The sequence below is a fragment of the Arachis hypogaea genome, chromosome 4 (assembly GCF_003086295.3).
Source record: "Arachis hypogaea cultivar Tifrunner chromosome 4, arahy.Tifrunner.gnm2.J5K5, whole genome shotgun sequence".
Classification (NCBI taxonomy): domain Eukaryota; kingdom Viridiplantae; phylum Streptophyta; class Magnoliopsida; order Fabales; family Fabaceae; genus Arachis; species Arachis hypogaea.
This window is the reverse complement of record NC_092039.1, coordinates 2,823,515-2,838,988: the sequence shown is the minus strand read 5'-3', so window position 1 is coordinate 2,838,988 and position 15,474 is coordinate 2,823,515. Positions and strand designations below refer to the sequence as shown.

Here is a 15,474-nt window from a genome sequence, read left to right as displayed (position 1 = left end):
GAACAACACCCTGAGATACACAATTGATATTCACTGTAGGTGAACTTCGGCCTACAGGAATAACAACTCTCTGCTTATTCTGTGAGGTCAAACATATAGCTATATAACTTTTAACTCTTTCCCTTTCTAACATGTTTGCAAGTTTCTAAATCTTTTTTCATTACTTGACATACCTCAATACCTTCTCTTATACTTTTTCTTAGGTGTTTAATAAAGAGAATTAAAGAATTTTGGACTCAAAACTGCTTTCTTGAGATTTTTAGAAAAAACTGCCTTTTATTAATATTTTATTATTATTAATAAAATAATATTAATAATAAAATAATATTTTAATATTAAAATAATAATATTTTATTCAACTTTCAAAAATTGCATTTTGACCTCTGAACTTTTAAGAAATTGCATTTTGACTCCTTAACTTTTAATATTTACACTTTGGTCTCTTAATTTTCCTTAATTAACTTTCCACCCCAAAATCATCAAAACCAACGTTTTTCTTGTCCTTCGAAAACCAAAAATATTTTTTCAAAAGTTCATCAGATTTCAGCTTGATTTTCAACCAATTTTTCAATCTTTTCGGTAGTCATTTTTTACCTGATTTTGACCAAATCAAAGAGCAACGTTTCAGCCATCAAATACACATCAAAAATACATCAAATATCATGAATTTCATGGCTGAAAAGCCACGTTTTCCAACAGTAACAACAGCAATTTCATAACCATCAATAACTTGATTTTCAAGTATTAAACAACAAGATCTCTTGTTCAAACCATCACATAAACACTCAGAATCAAGTCTCAAGCAACAAGATCTGATTTCACACTTCAAGAACACAGCCAATCATTAATTAATTTACCAAACCTTACCTCCTTTGCTGCTGTCAAAAGTTGAACAAAAAAGAAGCTTCTAAAAGTACTTTTACGTCTATTTTAACATCAAAACAACTTTAGAACCATATGAACCATGAAGGCTGAAGGTTCATGATGATGAAAAGAAGGTTTTTCTCACCTCAAGGTATCTAGAAATCACGTTTTCTTAGAGCTTATGGTGAATGAACAAGAGATCCTAGGAGAAAACATGAAGAAAACATCATTAGCTTGATTTCTCCACCATGGCCGAAACTTCAAGGAGGAGGAGCAGCCATCATACCCATGGATTTCAAATGAACGTAAACCACTACACCCGACTAGCAGTTTACATTGACAACTGAAATAGCTAAAAACTACGACAGGAGTCTCACAATTTCTATATTGATGTGAAATATACATAAACCGCGACAACGGTCCAGCGGTTTATGCTTTAGTATAAATACGCGAGAAGGGAGTCGCAGTTTATTCAATTTGAGCCATTTCTGTCTTTTTAGAGAGAGAAAGAGACGTTGTAGAGAGAGGAAGAGAGGAAAGTGTGATGAGGATTTGGCCATTTGGATTTTGCTGGGACCGGGACTATAGCAGATGAACGTAGTCTTTATCGGCTCAACAGCGTTGCGCACGTTGTCGGTAGCATAAACAAAGAGGTAAGTTTGTTTTCTTTTAGTTATTAAATTTCATATAACATAAAATGTAGTATTCAGGTGCAATAGTTAGAACATATAATTTTGGGTTGGCTAGTTTAGAATTTCAAAGTTAAGATGTAAAATTTAAAAGTAGGATCAAATATAGGGTTTGTATATAAAAACTAAGATTTAAAATTATAACTTTTAAATATGTAAATTTAATTTCGAATATTATTGTTTTAGTTGTTTAGTGTTTAGAATTTAAAGATTAAATCTGGTAAAAAGAACCTAATAGTTGCTATTTTACATCCTTAAATTTTAAAATTATAAGTTTTGTAGTTTAGTTTTTTAAATTTAAGATTTAATTTTTAAAATCATAAGTTTAGTAATTGATTATTTTAAATTAAAGATTTGAGTCTTTATGTTTAAGTTTTACTATTTTAAATTTATTATCGTAGGACTTATGAATTTGAAAGTTGGACCTTTATTACTTGTTGTGTGATACATTTAGATACGTTTCAAACTGATATGTAGAAGTTGAGTAATTTTATTTCTCCAACATAGTAAAATTAGTTTGAAAAATATGTAATTCTGAAGTATATCTGAAATGTTAGTTAAGTTTGGATAGACAGTATACTTATAATGTTTGTTTCCGTTTATAATCTGTGTTAAACTTGTTAGTGACGGAATTTCATTTGGTTCGGTTATTTCTCTCACATGCTACAGTCAAGTAGGTGTATTTATAGTGTCTGGAAGCAACAAAACCTATCTCTGCATGACAGAATCATACCTTATTTTAACTTATGCCTGTCAAACAGAGTAATAGTAAAGCACATTGGATCCAACTATATTAGTCTATTTTATGTTTTTGTTAAAAATAATATGTAACTATTCATTCTAATGCTTGTAAATTTATTTAAAATATTTGTAATTTTTTTATTTAACTAATTTCAAATTTGTTAGGCTTATTAAGAGACAATTTTTTCTGAATATTAGTCACGGTTCATTTTGGACCGTGACATAATCGCCTATGGACTTAAGTTTGATCACATTCCCATTTGATGTGATAATATAAGTGTTATTAATTTAACCAAGAATCCAATTTTGTACTCAAAAACTAAGTACATTAAGATTAGATATCATTTTATAAGAGACTGTGTTCAAAAAGGAGATGTAATTGTCAAATTTGTTAAAACTAATAAGCAACTGATTGACATTTTTATAAAATCTTTAAGCAAAGAAAGTTTCTTTTACATTCGTAATGATTTTGGTATTTTAAACAGGATCTATCTTTAGTAAAGTCAAGTGTTTTGAGATTTTGTGATAAGTACAATAAATAATTTATAAATATAACCCAAATAGGATTTAATAATAATTGTTAAATATTTACCTTTACCACAAATATTTTTAAAATTCATTTAGGTAACCCTAAGTTTACTACTTTCACTTAGTGACTAAACCCACTAACACATTCTCTACTCTCTTTCTCTTTCCTTTTCACAGAGCCCACTGTCATCAACAACAATCCCTACTCACTGCCATTAGCCTCTCTTTCTCATCCCTTTTCACATAACCCACGTCTATTGCCAATTTATTTGTCAATTCCCTTTTGAGTTTCAGAGTATCGTCGTTCTTTCTGCCTTTATCGTGCACCGTGTTTTTCTGTTGTCTTCAACGCTTTCTCTCCATTCATCGCTACACTTCAAGAGTTTTAATGGAGCCTCAATCTCAGGTATGAACTTGTTTCATTTAACTCATTTTTTTTATCCCTTTATGTGTTGTTGCATGAATCTATTTTGTTAAAGTCATTCAATCATTTTTTTGTTCTTCTTATTTCATTTAATTAGTGATTTTGTTCGATTTATTTGGTTGTTTAAAATTTCTGAGTTAGGGTTAAAAAAATTTGATATTTATTTTTATGATTTTGATTTCAATTTTTGGATTTATGTCTTTTTTCATGATGTTCTATTTTTTATTTGCTATTGCTATTTGATTTTTGATCATAGTTTCAATTTATAGATTTATGTTTCTATTCAAATTTAATAATTATTTTTATAATTTTGATTTCAATTTCAGGAATTATGCTTCTGTCCATACTGTTCTATTTTTTATTTATTATTGCTGTTTGATTTCTATTCATGATTTTAATTTATGAATTTATATTTCTATTCAAATTTGGTATTTGTTTTATATTTTATTTATTAATGTTGTTTGATTTTTTTAGTGTGTTTATAAATTTAGAAATTAGTATTGTAATTCTTTTTTAAAATTCAATGATCATCGGTTAGTTTTGTTTATTTAATTATAAATTATATCTAATTTACGTTATTTTTTGGATAATATTAACGTTAGTCACTATAAATTATAGAAAGTATCAAATAATCAAAAATACACAAATCATAAAAATACTCATAATGTTAGTGAGCATGTAGATAAAGAGTAAAGACATAACTTTTGATGTAATAGATATGGATCAATAACACATAAATTCTTGAGAAAAATTGGTAAGATCGATTTCTGTTTGAGAATGTTAATTTTTTTTCTTCAAAAACCTATAAGTCTGCTATAAAAAGTTTTTAAAATTTATATATTTTTTCTTTAAACACCTATAATCATATATAAGAATTGTTTAATATATCTTGTCGTTCTATATATATATATATATATATAACACGAGATAATTTTTGTGACTATTTTAAGCAAGTGCATTTCCCTTCTCCCGAAGTCCAAAGACGACCACTGGATGAAAAAAATATATTATATATTAAAATATAAATTAATTAATATATATTTATATATAAATATATAAATATTATTAATTTATTTTTAATATATAATAAATAATTTTTATCAATAATATAAAGGAAAAGTTTAAGAAGCTATTAATTCTTACTAACATGTAATTAACAAAAAAAATTATTAAATAAAATTTTATATCAATCTCACAACATTAAAATTATTATTGATAATTATTTAATGACTACAAATTATAAAAGTTGTTCATTCCTAGCGCTCCTCTAATATAAAAGTAACATACTTGACAAATCAATATTGTGTAGCTAGTGGCTACCTCGCAGGGCACTCAAAAAATTTAAAACTCCAACATCTAAATCACGCTTAATATTTTGCTGCATTATTTATTTCGCTACTTTCTTAAATTTGAGTGTTCCCACCTTACTTCACTGATGAGCATGAGTTGTTTGACCCTTCTTCTTCTTCTGCCTCCTCTTGGCTTCCACATAGAGTCTCTCTGCCCTGCCTCTATATATTTATTTACTCAAACTCACACATGAAAAACTCATTTGAACTAAAAATGGGTTCGGCTTCGGTGCCTTTCATTATTGGTGTAGTTGTTTTAGTAATGAGTCCGTTGTTGAAAGTGGATGGGCGAGTTCCAACGACTCTTGAAGGACCCTTCGAGCCAGTGACGGTTCCACTTGACAAGAGCTTCCGTGGAAACGCCATGGACTTGCCAGATACAGATCCTCTTGTTCAGAGAACTGTTCAAGGTTTTGAGCCCGAACAAATCTCTCTTTCTCTCTCCTCATCTTATGCCTCCCTTTGGATTTCTTGGATAACAGGTACTCAATTGATAAATACGGCTTCTTTTTTTTTAAGTTAATATTATTTAATAATTTTTAATTATTAATTTTATATAAAGTTAATTACACTTATCCATCTTATTTATTTTTAGTCTTGAATATTGTTAATTTTTATTATGAGTAATGTTAAAGAGTCAGTAATTTTGATATCTTATAACTATTAATTAGCTATTAATAATATTTTTAATGGTGTAAAATTATATCTAATAATAAAAAATTACTCACTTTTTTTTTATGGTTAAGTACTGGCCAAAAAATATAAAAATTACTGGCTCGTAGACTTTTTCTTCTATTATTTATTCCTTATTGAAATAGGATGAATAGTTAGTAGCCATTTATTTTTTTACATATTAATATAATATTGATATAATACTCAATCATTAAATTTTATGATATTTTTTAAAATTATGAGAATAATACAATACGTTCCTCTTGTATTAATAATATACTCTTTTATATAAAAATATACAATATAAAAAAATATATTATCAATACAAAAAAATATATTATATTATTTTTATAATTTTAAAAAATATCATAAAATCTAATAATAATTAAATATTATACCAAAAAATTTTCAATATACAAAACCGCTAGTAGCGATGCGAAGATTTGTATGAAAATGATAACATTAAAAATGATAAAGAATGAAATATATTTTTAAATAAATAAGTAGCTTAAAAATATAAAAAGAAAAAGCAGTGGTTATAGGTGGAGAGACGCCGTTTTGGTGGGTCCAGTTCACGTGAAGTTTACATAGTTATTGGCGTCACAGCAGACAAGTACACAAACTGACTTTGCTTTTTTTGTGGCGTTGCCGAATGCAATCATGTCTTTTTATTCATCATTTTGGAAGCATTTCAACTTTCAAGTATATTATGGATCTAAACATTTCAGTATTTTTAGCCACCTGAAACTATGGTTCATTTTAGGAAAAAAAAATTAGTGTTTGAGTCCTAGTTTTGTAAGCATTTTTGTGTGTGTGATAAATTAATTTTTTTATATAAAAGTTATTAGGAATGTATATATTTTATTAATATTAATCAATGTTTGATCAATATCTAATTTTTATACTTTTAAAATTTAATATTTAATATTTAATGTTTAGAATATTAGTCAAATATTAATTATCTGAAAACCAAAATAGAGGACCAATTTAGAGTATATATAACTATATATTACTAAGAGTTTTTGTGATTTTCTTTAGACAGTTATTATATTATTGCAGTATTTTTTTTCTTGTTTATTTTCTATAAGGATAAATTTAATTTAGTAGGGGTTTAAAATGTTACGAACCTTTTAACGTGCAAATAAATATCATTGTTGGTTTAGAGACTGAGATGCATAAAATGCTATTTGGTTGGTTATGACCAAATAATGGAAAAATAAAAAAATAAAAAAAGGACATGCTTTTATGGTTTAAAAATTGAATTTAATTTTGATATATTATCAGTGTAAAATAATTTTATATGTGTATTTAATTATGTAACGTTACATCAATCAAAATAACTATTTTTCATATTTAATGTATAAATAATTATAAAAAAATAGATATAATTATACGATTGTATAAAATATTTTATACTAACAATACATCAAAATTAAACTCTTAGAAATAATAGAGGTTACTTATTTATTTATTGAAATATTGGCATAATGCAAATAGCCAAATTCCAATTATAGGACTTCTGCATGCACATAATAATAGAAGTTATTTATTTAATGGGGTTAGCTTGTTTCATAAGTTTAATCCTTGATGAGGTTGCTTGGAATAGAAGAGTTAGTAAAAGAATATTTAGGTTACGCATACAATATTATTATATAGATTATAATAATATGATACAAACTAAGATTTTTTTTATGTATTTTTAATGATATAAAGTAATTTAGATAATTTTTCATATTATCAATAATAATTCATATTTTCGAAAATATTTTTTAAGCTATAAATAAGATTAAACACACCGAAAAGTGACTATTTTTAAGTATATTTAAACGTGTTTGGAAAAATACATATATATTATTTGTATGAATAAGAGACACAAAAATATGTTAATTTTATATATATTTTTTTTTGTTAGAAATGGAAACATAGAATATATATAACTTTTAGATATATTTATAAAATTTTGATCTTTTATTAATATTAAACTATAATAACTTTTTTAAATGATTTTAATATTTTGTAATTATATAATGCCTTTATGATAACTTTTTGTAATAATAATTAATAATATATTAGAGCTAAACGTAAGAAAAAGAAAATGAAAAGTATTATTTTTATCTTTTAAGAAAAATTACATAAAAAAACACTTATGTCAAATGAATGTAATGTCTAAAATGAATTTTATTTGAAAATACGATAACTCAACAAAGTATTATGATATATATATAAAATTTAATTTTGATACATTATTAATGTAAAGTAGTTTTATATATGTATTTAATTATATAACGTTACATCAACAAAAATAATTCTGTTTTATATTGATTATGTAAATGGTTATCCAAAGTATAAAACGATTTACACGGCCAATGCATTAAAATTATATATATATATATATATATATATATAAAATGAAGAGAGTGAATAGAGTTTTACTTTGATATTATAAAAAATGAAGTTTTACAGAGTTAAGAGGTGTATTATTCTACGCAGTTTGTGTATTTCTAATATGAAATTTGTATATTGTAATTTTAATATTAAAATAATACAAGCTGTGTATTGTCTTTATAAATATTTCTGTTAATCGAGTACCACCGAATTAGTATCTACATGTAAACTCAACAACCAAATGAAAGATGGTGTTAGTTATTAAATTGTTATATCTTTTGCCAGGGGAGTTCCAAATTGGGGACAATATAGAAGCATTAGATCCTGAAAGTGTTGGTAGCATAGTTGAGTATGGAAGGTATGGAAGGACTATGTCCCACAGATCGAAGGGTTATTCCCTTGTTTACAGTCAACTTTATCCTTTTGAAGGCCTTCAGAATTACACTTCTGGAATTATACATCATGTTCGCCTCACAGGTATAATACAATTTGTATGTACAAGCCTCACTTTTCTATGTTTTATGCTAATTAGCAGGGTTCTAATAAGTTAATCAATTAAATTATAGAAAATTAGTTGGAGTAAATATTTGTTTAGGTGTCATTAAATAGATAGAAAAATATTTTCTAATATTTTTATTTTTTTAACGTATATAATAACTTTTTAACAGTAAAAATAAAAACAATAGAAAAATAAAAAAATATTTTTTAAAAAGTTATAATTTACGTTTTTTGAAAAGATATTTTTTTCCAAAAAATATATTTTTTACATAATAAATAAATAAAAAATATTTTTATATTATTGTACCCAAATATAATTAATAAATAAAAAGATATTTTTAAATGAGATATTCAAACATAAAATTACTTTTATTTTTTAAAAAATTCTTTTAAAAAAAAGATAACTCGAAAAATAGATTTTTTCTCAAAAAAAAATCATCCAAACTCTAAGTTAATTAACAAATTCCCTGAACCAATTAAAAAGAAAATCAGTTGGAGCTATATTAATCGGTTCAATTCAATTCAACTTTAATTATCAAAACATTTAGATTTATTTAAAAGTTATTTAAGATTTTTTTTAGCTAAAACTGCAAAAAACCTATTCCATATTAAAAATAGACATTTCAATAAATACTTAATATGCAAAAAATAAACCTAAAAATCTACTACTAAAAAATAAAGTATTAAATCCACTAAAATGGCAATAAAGTTAACAATTATTCGATTGAACATAATTTTTAAAAGACTCGTAACATAAATTATTCATTGGATTTAATTAATAAGACAAGATAACAAAGATCCGTGCTTCATATTTCATAGCATAGCAGAGTACTCTACATTCGTGTACAAATAATAACTTAATAAGATAGTAGCTAAAATTGGGTATATTAAATATTTTTGTTTAAGCCGATTAATGATGAATGTATTTATTAGAGATATAATTATTCATGTTACATCTTCTTATCAATTTAAGTGTTTGTAATCAGTCTTATAATATAGTTTAAAAGTTCTATGTTCAAACTTCGAAAAGTTTAGAATTGGATCCTTCATAAACTCCAAAAATAAAAAATATTACAAGACAAATAAAAGAAATAAAAAAGGCCTATACAAAAATTAATCAAATCTAAAAAAAATTCTTACTTAAGATTTTATGATAATATTTAATTGCAGGATTAAAACCAAACACACTATATCAATACAGATGTGGAGACCCATCATTGTCAGCAATGAGTGAAGTTCACTATTTTAGGACTATGCCAGAGTCAGGGCCAAATAGCTACCCAAGCAGAATAGCAATAGTTGGAGACTTGGGTCTTACATACAACACCACATCCACAGTTGATCACATGATTAGTAACCATCCTGATCTTGTTCTGTTGGTTGGAGATGTTAGTTATGCTAACATGTATCTCACTAATGGCACTGGCACTAACTGCTACTCTTGCTCATTTTCTGACACTCCTATCCATGAAACTTACCAGCCTCGTTGGGATTATTGGGGAAGGTATAATTTTTTTATTTTTTACCTTGAGTTTTTCACTTCTTAATTATAGGTTTGCTCATCTATTCAATATGATAATTTGTCTGCCTCAGAAGAAATTATATGACTTGCCTTTGAAATTTCACGGTATTAAAATTTGTTTGGGTGTCATTAAATCTGTTAAAAAATTTTTGGATAAACTATTAAAATTGCACCTAAGTTTTTGAAAGACGGATAAAAATAATTCTCGCTTTTGATAATGACAAAATGTTCTTAAAATATTATAAAATATGATAAAAATAAATAACAAATATTTTTTTTACAAAGACTTTTGTATTTAACAAACTACTTATATATTTAATTTAAAATTTTATAGAAATATTTAGATAACTATTTAGACAATACTACCAAAAGGGATAAAAATTTGGTTGCTAGTATATTTTTCATTTTTCAAAAGTATTCTTGGTCATTTGCTAACAAAATTAAAAAAAAAAAATTGCTTATGGTAAAATCACCAATTTTTTAAGATAAAACTGTCTCATTTTCTAATCATGTTTGAAAAAAAAATTCACATCAAAATCCGATTTCTAAAGTATTTTTTGAATGTATATATTTAACATTAGATTTTTTTATCGCATTTTATAATATCTTGAGAACATTTTTATAGTTATCAAAAGTGAGAACTATTTTTGTCAGCATTTCAAAGAATCTGATGTAGTTTTGGTAGTTTATTCCAAAAGATTTTTTTTAACGAAAAATATCTTTTTTTTCAGTATGTTTGGTAAATTTTTAATAATAAAACTAAAATATTAGAGTAAGAAAATATCGTTTTTTAGAAATTATAATTTATATATTTGATTTTTTTTAAATTATTATATTTGAATATAATTGACTAATAAAAAAATTTTTTGACATTTATATTGGAACACCAAATTTTTTAGAAAACTCACTAAACAGACCATTATTAGATAAGATCATTATTAGATAAGATGCTTTTACATATAAAGGGTAAAATATATTTTTTGTCTCTAAAATTTGTAATGTTTTTTAAAAAATATTTCTAACGTGTAATTTTATTCAATTTTATCTTTAACGTTTTAATTTATTAAATTTTGTCCTTAACATTTTGAATTTGTTGCAAAACTATTCCTAAACGCTTTTAATTTTGTCCCTAATATTTCAAATAAAATTAACATTTAAGGATAATTTTGATACAAATCGAAAATATTATGGACAAAATAAAATACAATTAAATGTTAGAAATATTTAAAAAAAAATTACAAATGTTAGAGACAAAAAACATACTTTATCAGTTTATCCCGTATAAAATTATGTGCTAATTTATTTCAAGTTTTGTTATATAACATTGGTATTGTATATGTTGTAAAATGTGATATCTTTGTTGGCCAATGCTAATAATTTTACGAGAGTTTATTAATTAGTGTAATATAATATGAATTTAATTTTGATGCACTGTCATTGTAAAGTAATTTTATACGTGTATCTAATTGCATAATGTCATATCAGTAAAAATAGTTACCTTTTAAATTGACGGTATGAATAGTCATCTAAAAGAACAAATGTGATTGTACGACCGTATAAAATCCTTTACACTGTCAATACATCAAAATTAAATTCATATTCTACCCTTCTTTCTATTTATTAGTAATTTAGTATAACTTTTTTTTTCTTTTTTTTTTCTTTTGTCTTGTTTGCTAAATTAGTAAACTAGTTTCTCAAAGCAGACCGAGCATCAATTTAGCTCTTTTAACCTTAGTTTAGTCTCTAAAAAGTTTGCGATATTAATTTAATTTTTGAAAAATATAGGCAATATCGTTTTAGTCTTAAAATATATATTTAACATCATATTTGAATCACATAATTTTTTAAAAAGTAAAATTATGTCATAAAGATGAAATGAACGTCACAAGATTTTCTGAGTCTAAGCTGATATGACTGCTTCTTTAAAGATTATTTTGATAGTTTTAGTTGATAATGTAGCCAAATGAAATTGTAGACGGATGTTTCTTACCCTACATGGCACGGCACTAGCATAAGTATTAATTGAACCTTGAATGCAACCATGATTGCTGAAACATTAATAGTCAATGATAATCTTAAGCTCCCACCACTACAAGAAATTAGTCAACTGATTCTGGTAGTAGCTAAAACTTTAGTCGCCAAATTTGAAACAGTAACCGATGTTGATCGTTAATTATTAGCGACTAATTTAGTAACCGATTTTCAACCCAGAACCTTCTTTACAAATATCTATCCTACCACAACTTTCTAAATGTTTTTAGATCATTCCATACCACTCTTTATACTTCTATATACATCTACACTCTTCTAGAATACTCTATGACCTTCCAGAGTCTTCTAGAACTTTATAGGATATTTCGGGACCTTCTAGGACATTCTAGAACATTCTGGGACTATTTAGAGCATTCTCAAACACTCCAGAAAACTATACAAACACTGTTAAATTTAACCTTCTAAAATTTAATGTGACATTAAGACTATCAAACCCTCACCAAACATTTTATGTGGTGAAAACATTGATCCAGGTACATGCAACCTCTGATCTCCAATGTCCCAATAATGGTAATTGAAGGTAATCATGAATTAGAAGAACAAGCAGAGAACAAGACATTTGTTGCTTATAGTTCTCGATTTGCATTTCCATCAGAAGAGAGTGGATCATCATCCACTTTATATTATTCTTTCAATGCTGGGGGTATACATTTCATAATGCTTGGTGCCTACACATCATTTGACAAATCAGGTTAACCCTTGCTTCATCCTTTTTCTTCTCTTGTCTTCTAGACTTTTGACAGCTTTTCATATTGACACTATGCTAAAAGGAAATGTTGTTTAATAGGGTTAATTTCACTTTATCCTCTTTTATATTGCAGGGGAGCAGTACAAGTGGTTGGAGAAGGACTTGGCTTCTGTTGAGAGAGAGGTAACTCCATGGTTGGTAGCTACATGGCATCCACCTTGGTACAGCACCTACACCGCACATTTTAGAGAAGCAGAGTGTATGAGGGTTGAGATGGAAGACTTGCTATATCAATATGGTGTTGACATTGTCTTCAATGGACATGTAAGCATATTCTTGTCTTAGTTGCACATGATTCATCATCATTCATGCGTAAAGTAACTATTGGATTGTGCCAACATTAGGCCAAAAGAATTGTGCATGCAACAATTCAGTAATAGAATTCAGTATAGCAGCGGATTAGTCTTTAGCTTGTCGGGCTAGGGATACCGTGGAAACAAAAAAAAAACTAACATTTTGGGTTAAACATCTTATTTTTATATTATTAAAATGGATCCGGCTAGGGAGACAATGGACTATTTATACAATGTGTACAATGGGTTATTGAGTTACAAAATGAACATCTCCTATACTATCTAGAATAATCATCCGAGTATTAGGGATAATAAACATCTTCCCAAAAAATTAAATTGATTTTGGGATTCACCAAGAATCAAATTTTTTACCTTTTGAATCTAGAACTTTAATATCATATCATGATACCATTCATCCCAAAAGCATATTCTTGTCTTAGTTTTGAGCACCTGTAGTTTTCAAATTTGTGACAGGTTCATGCATATGAAAGATCAAACAGAGTATACAACTACACATTGGACCCTTGTGGTCCTGTTTATATCACGGTCGGCGACGGTGGCAACCGGGAAAAGATGGCAATCACACATGCAGATGAACCTGGAAATTGTCCAGAACCATCAAGTACACCAGATAAGCTTATCAATGGTGGTTTATTCTGTGGATTCAACTTTACATCAGGTCCTGCACAAGGTCAATTCTGTTGGGATCGACAACCCGATTATAGTGCTATCAGAGAAAGTAGCTTCGGCCATGGAATTCTGGAGGTCATCTCTCTCTCTCTCTGTCTCTATCTTATGCTAGTGTACATTATAACAAGTTCTTGTACTGATCTGTTAGTTGACTGACAAGTTATTAAAATGATAAATAAATCCCTGAAAATTTATTTTTCGTACAGATTAATCCCGAAAGAAAAAAAAGTACCGATGAAATCCTTCACAATAGCGAACGTGGATAAATTAGTTCAAATTAAAACCTTCTATCCTAATAATAAAAGTTAATTTAAATGTAATATATCTATATTTGCTATCCGAGGGTTGCGATTGTTTTGAGGTACTGAGACTGAGGCTCTGTATCATGTTTGTTGGTTCAGAGATTGGTATTAAAATTTCTGACTTTATCCCAAAATTTCAGTATTTCAGTACCTCCAAAAAGTAGGGACACAGGGAATTAAAATTTAGAGATAGAGATTAAAATTTTAATAACATTTTATATTTAAAATACCTTCATTTTAATTAATTAATTCCAATTTTATCATTTGTATAAATTAAATTAGAATTTCATTCTTGTTTCAATTTCTGTCTCCCACTTTGCACCAAACAGAATATTAAAATTTATTTCTTTTTCTGTCTCTCAGTCTCAATTTTTTCGTCTTTGTCTCTCCACCAAATCCTATTGGTACTTTTTTTTTCAGGACTAATTTGTTTGAAATATAAATTTTCAAGAGTTTATTTGTCACTTTATTCTGGTATTTATAAAAACTAACGGGTTGAGACAATGTGCATGCAGGTGAAAAATGAAACACATGCCTTGTGGATTTGGCATCGTAATCAAGATTATTATGGCATTGCTGGAGACGAGATTTATATTGTTAGGCAGCCTCAAAAATGTCCGGTCAAGCCAAAGGTACTTAAAAACCTGGATATGGCTCCAGTAACCATATTTAAATATTTAAAACAATTTGTTTATTCTAAAATTTTGTAGGCCAATCATTTTTTGTGAAATAGTTAGACCTGAATATTCTAAATTTTTATTATTCTACATGTATACATATATGAATCAATATATTTTACAGTTAGTGCAAACGTTTAATGTATTCTACTAGTGTTAACCATATTTTGGTCAAAATAAAAAACTGTTAAGCACTTAGCAAAACTCGCTTTCATTGATTTTGTAGGATCCTTGAAGACGAAAACAGAACACACCAATTAATTTAAGTTGCAGAAGCGTTAATAATCATAGGATACCAATTTTTTCAAGATGTGGGGTCACTGGGAGAGATTTTATATGGCTTCTATCTCACCATGTCTTGGCTATGTAATGTGTGTATCAAGAAATTTAATAAAGTATTCATGAGTTTTGGAGAGCACGAGAAAGAGAAATTCTATTTTGAGGTCAATAAACATTTCGAATTGTACTATTGTTTTAACATTGTATTCCCTTTCAAAAAATACAACAAAAACATTGTATACATATATAGAGTTTTTTAATTTTTATATAGAGGGGTTGATGGAGTATAGCAGCAATATGGGGGTTTAGGGTATTTTACCGAGATGTGACGGGTGTATAGAAGAAATCGAATGAACCGATTAGGAGGACGGAAATCGGATGGACCGATTTCAGGACGCGGAAGATGTACAAATCGGTGGGTCCGATTTAAGACCCCTGTCCACGCGTCATGCATACACTTGGGCTCTTTGTTGGCTCGTGACTCTATCTCCAAAAGTAGATATTGTCTCCTCCCCCCAACCCCACCAGTATTTCTTTCACTCTCGTATCTCTCTTTTCATGCTCCCAACTCCACCATTTTCCTCATTCTTCACCATTGTTAGACCACAACAAACCTTCAAAAAAATTTAAAGAAAATGCCAAGAAGACAAAAAATTAAAGAAGTAAATCAACCAGAGCTTTATATTGTTAATTATCTTGGGTATCCAAATTATGTAAATTTTTATTTTTTAATAATAATAGTGATAATATTTGATTTTATT

At 27.2% G+C, this 15,474-nt stretch overlaps 1 protein-coding gene across 2 annotated transcripts; it reads left to right on the top strand.

Annotated features, from left to right (window-relative positions):
* The first annotated feature begins 4,355 nt into the window (after positions 1 to 4,355).
* Positions 4,356 to 14,956, top strand: LOC112795721 (purple acid phosphatase 15). Of its 2 annotated transcripts, none has more exons than XM_025837852.3 (8): positions 4,356 to 5,077; positions 7,938 to 8,129; positions 9,321 to 9,654; positions 12,198 to 12,415; positions 12,546 to 12,736; positions 13,240 to 13,530; positions 14,273 to 14,389; positions 14,661 to 14,956. In XM_025837852.3, the coding sequence occupies exons 1-8, from the start codon at positions 4,786 to 4,788 to the stop codon at positions 14,667 to 14,669; spliced, it is 1,644 nt and encodes a 547-aa protein (XP_025693637.1). In that variant the 5' UTR covers positions 4,356 to 4,785; the 3' UTR covers positions 14,670 to 14,956. The 2 variants fall into 2 exon arrangements, with proteins under 2 accessions (XP_025693637.1, XP_025693638.2); XM_025837853.3 differs by having other exon boundaries at positions 4,405 to 5,005.
* The last annotated feature ends 518 nt before the right edge of the window (positions 14,957 to 15,474 follow it).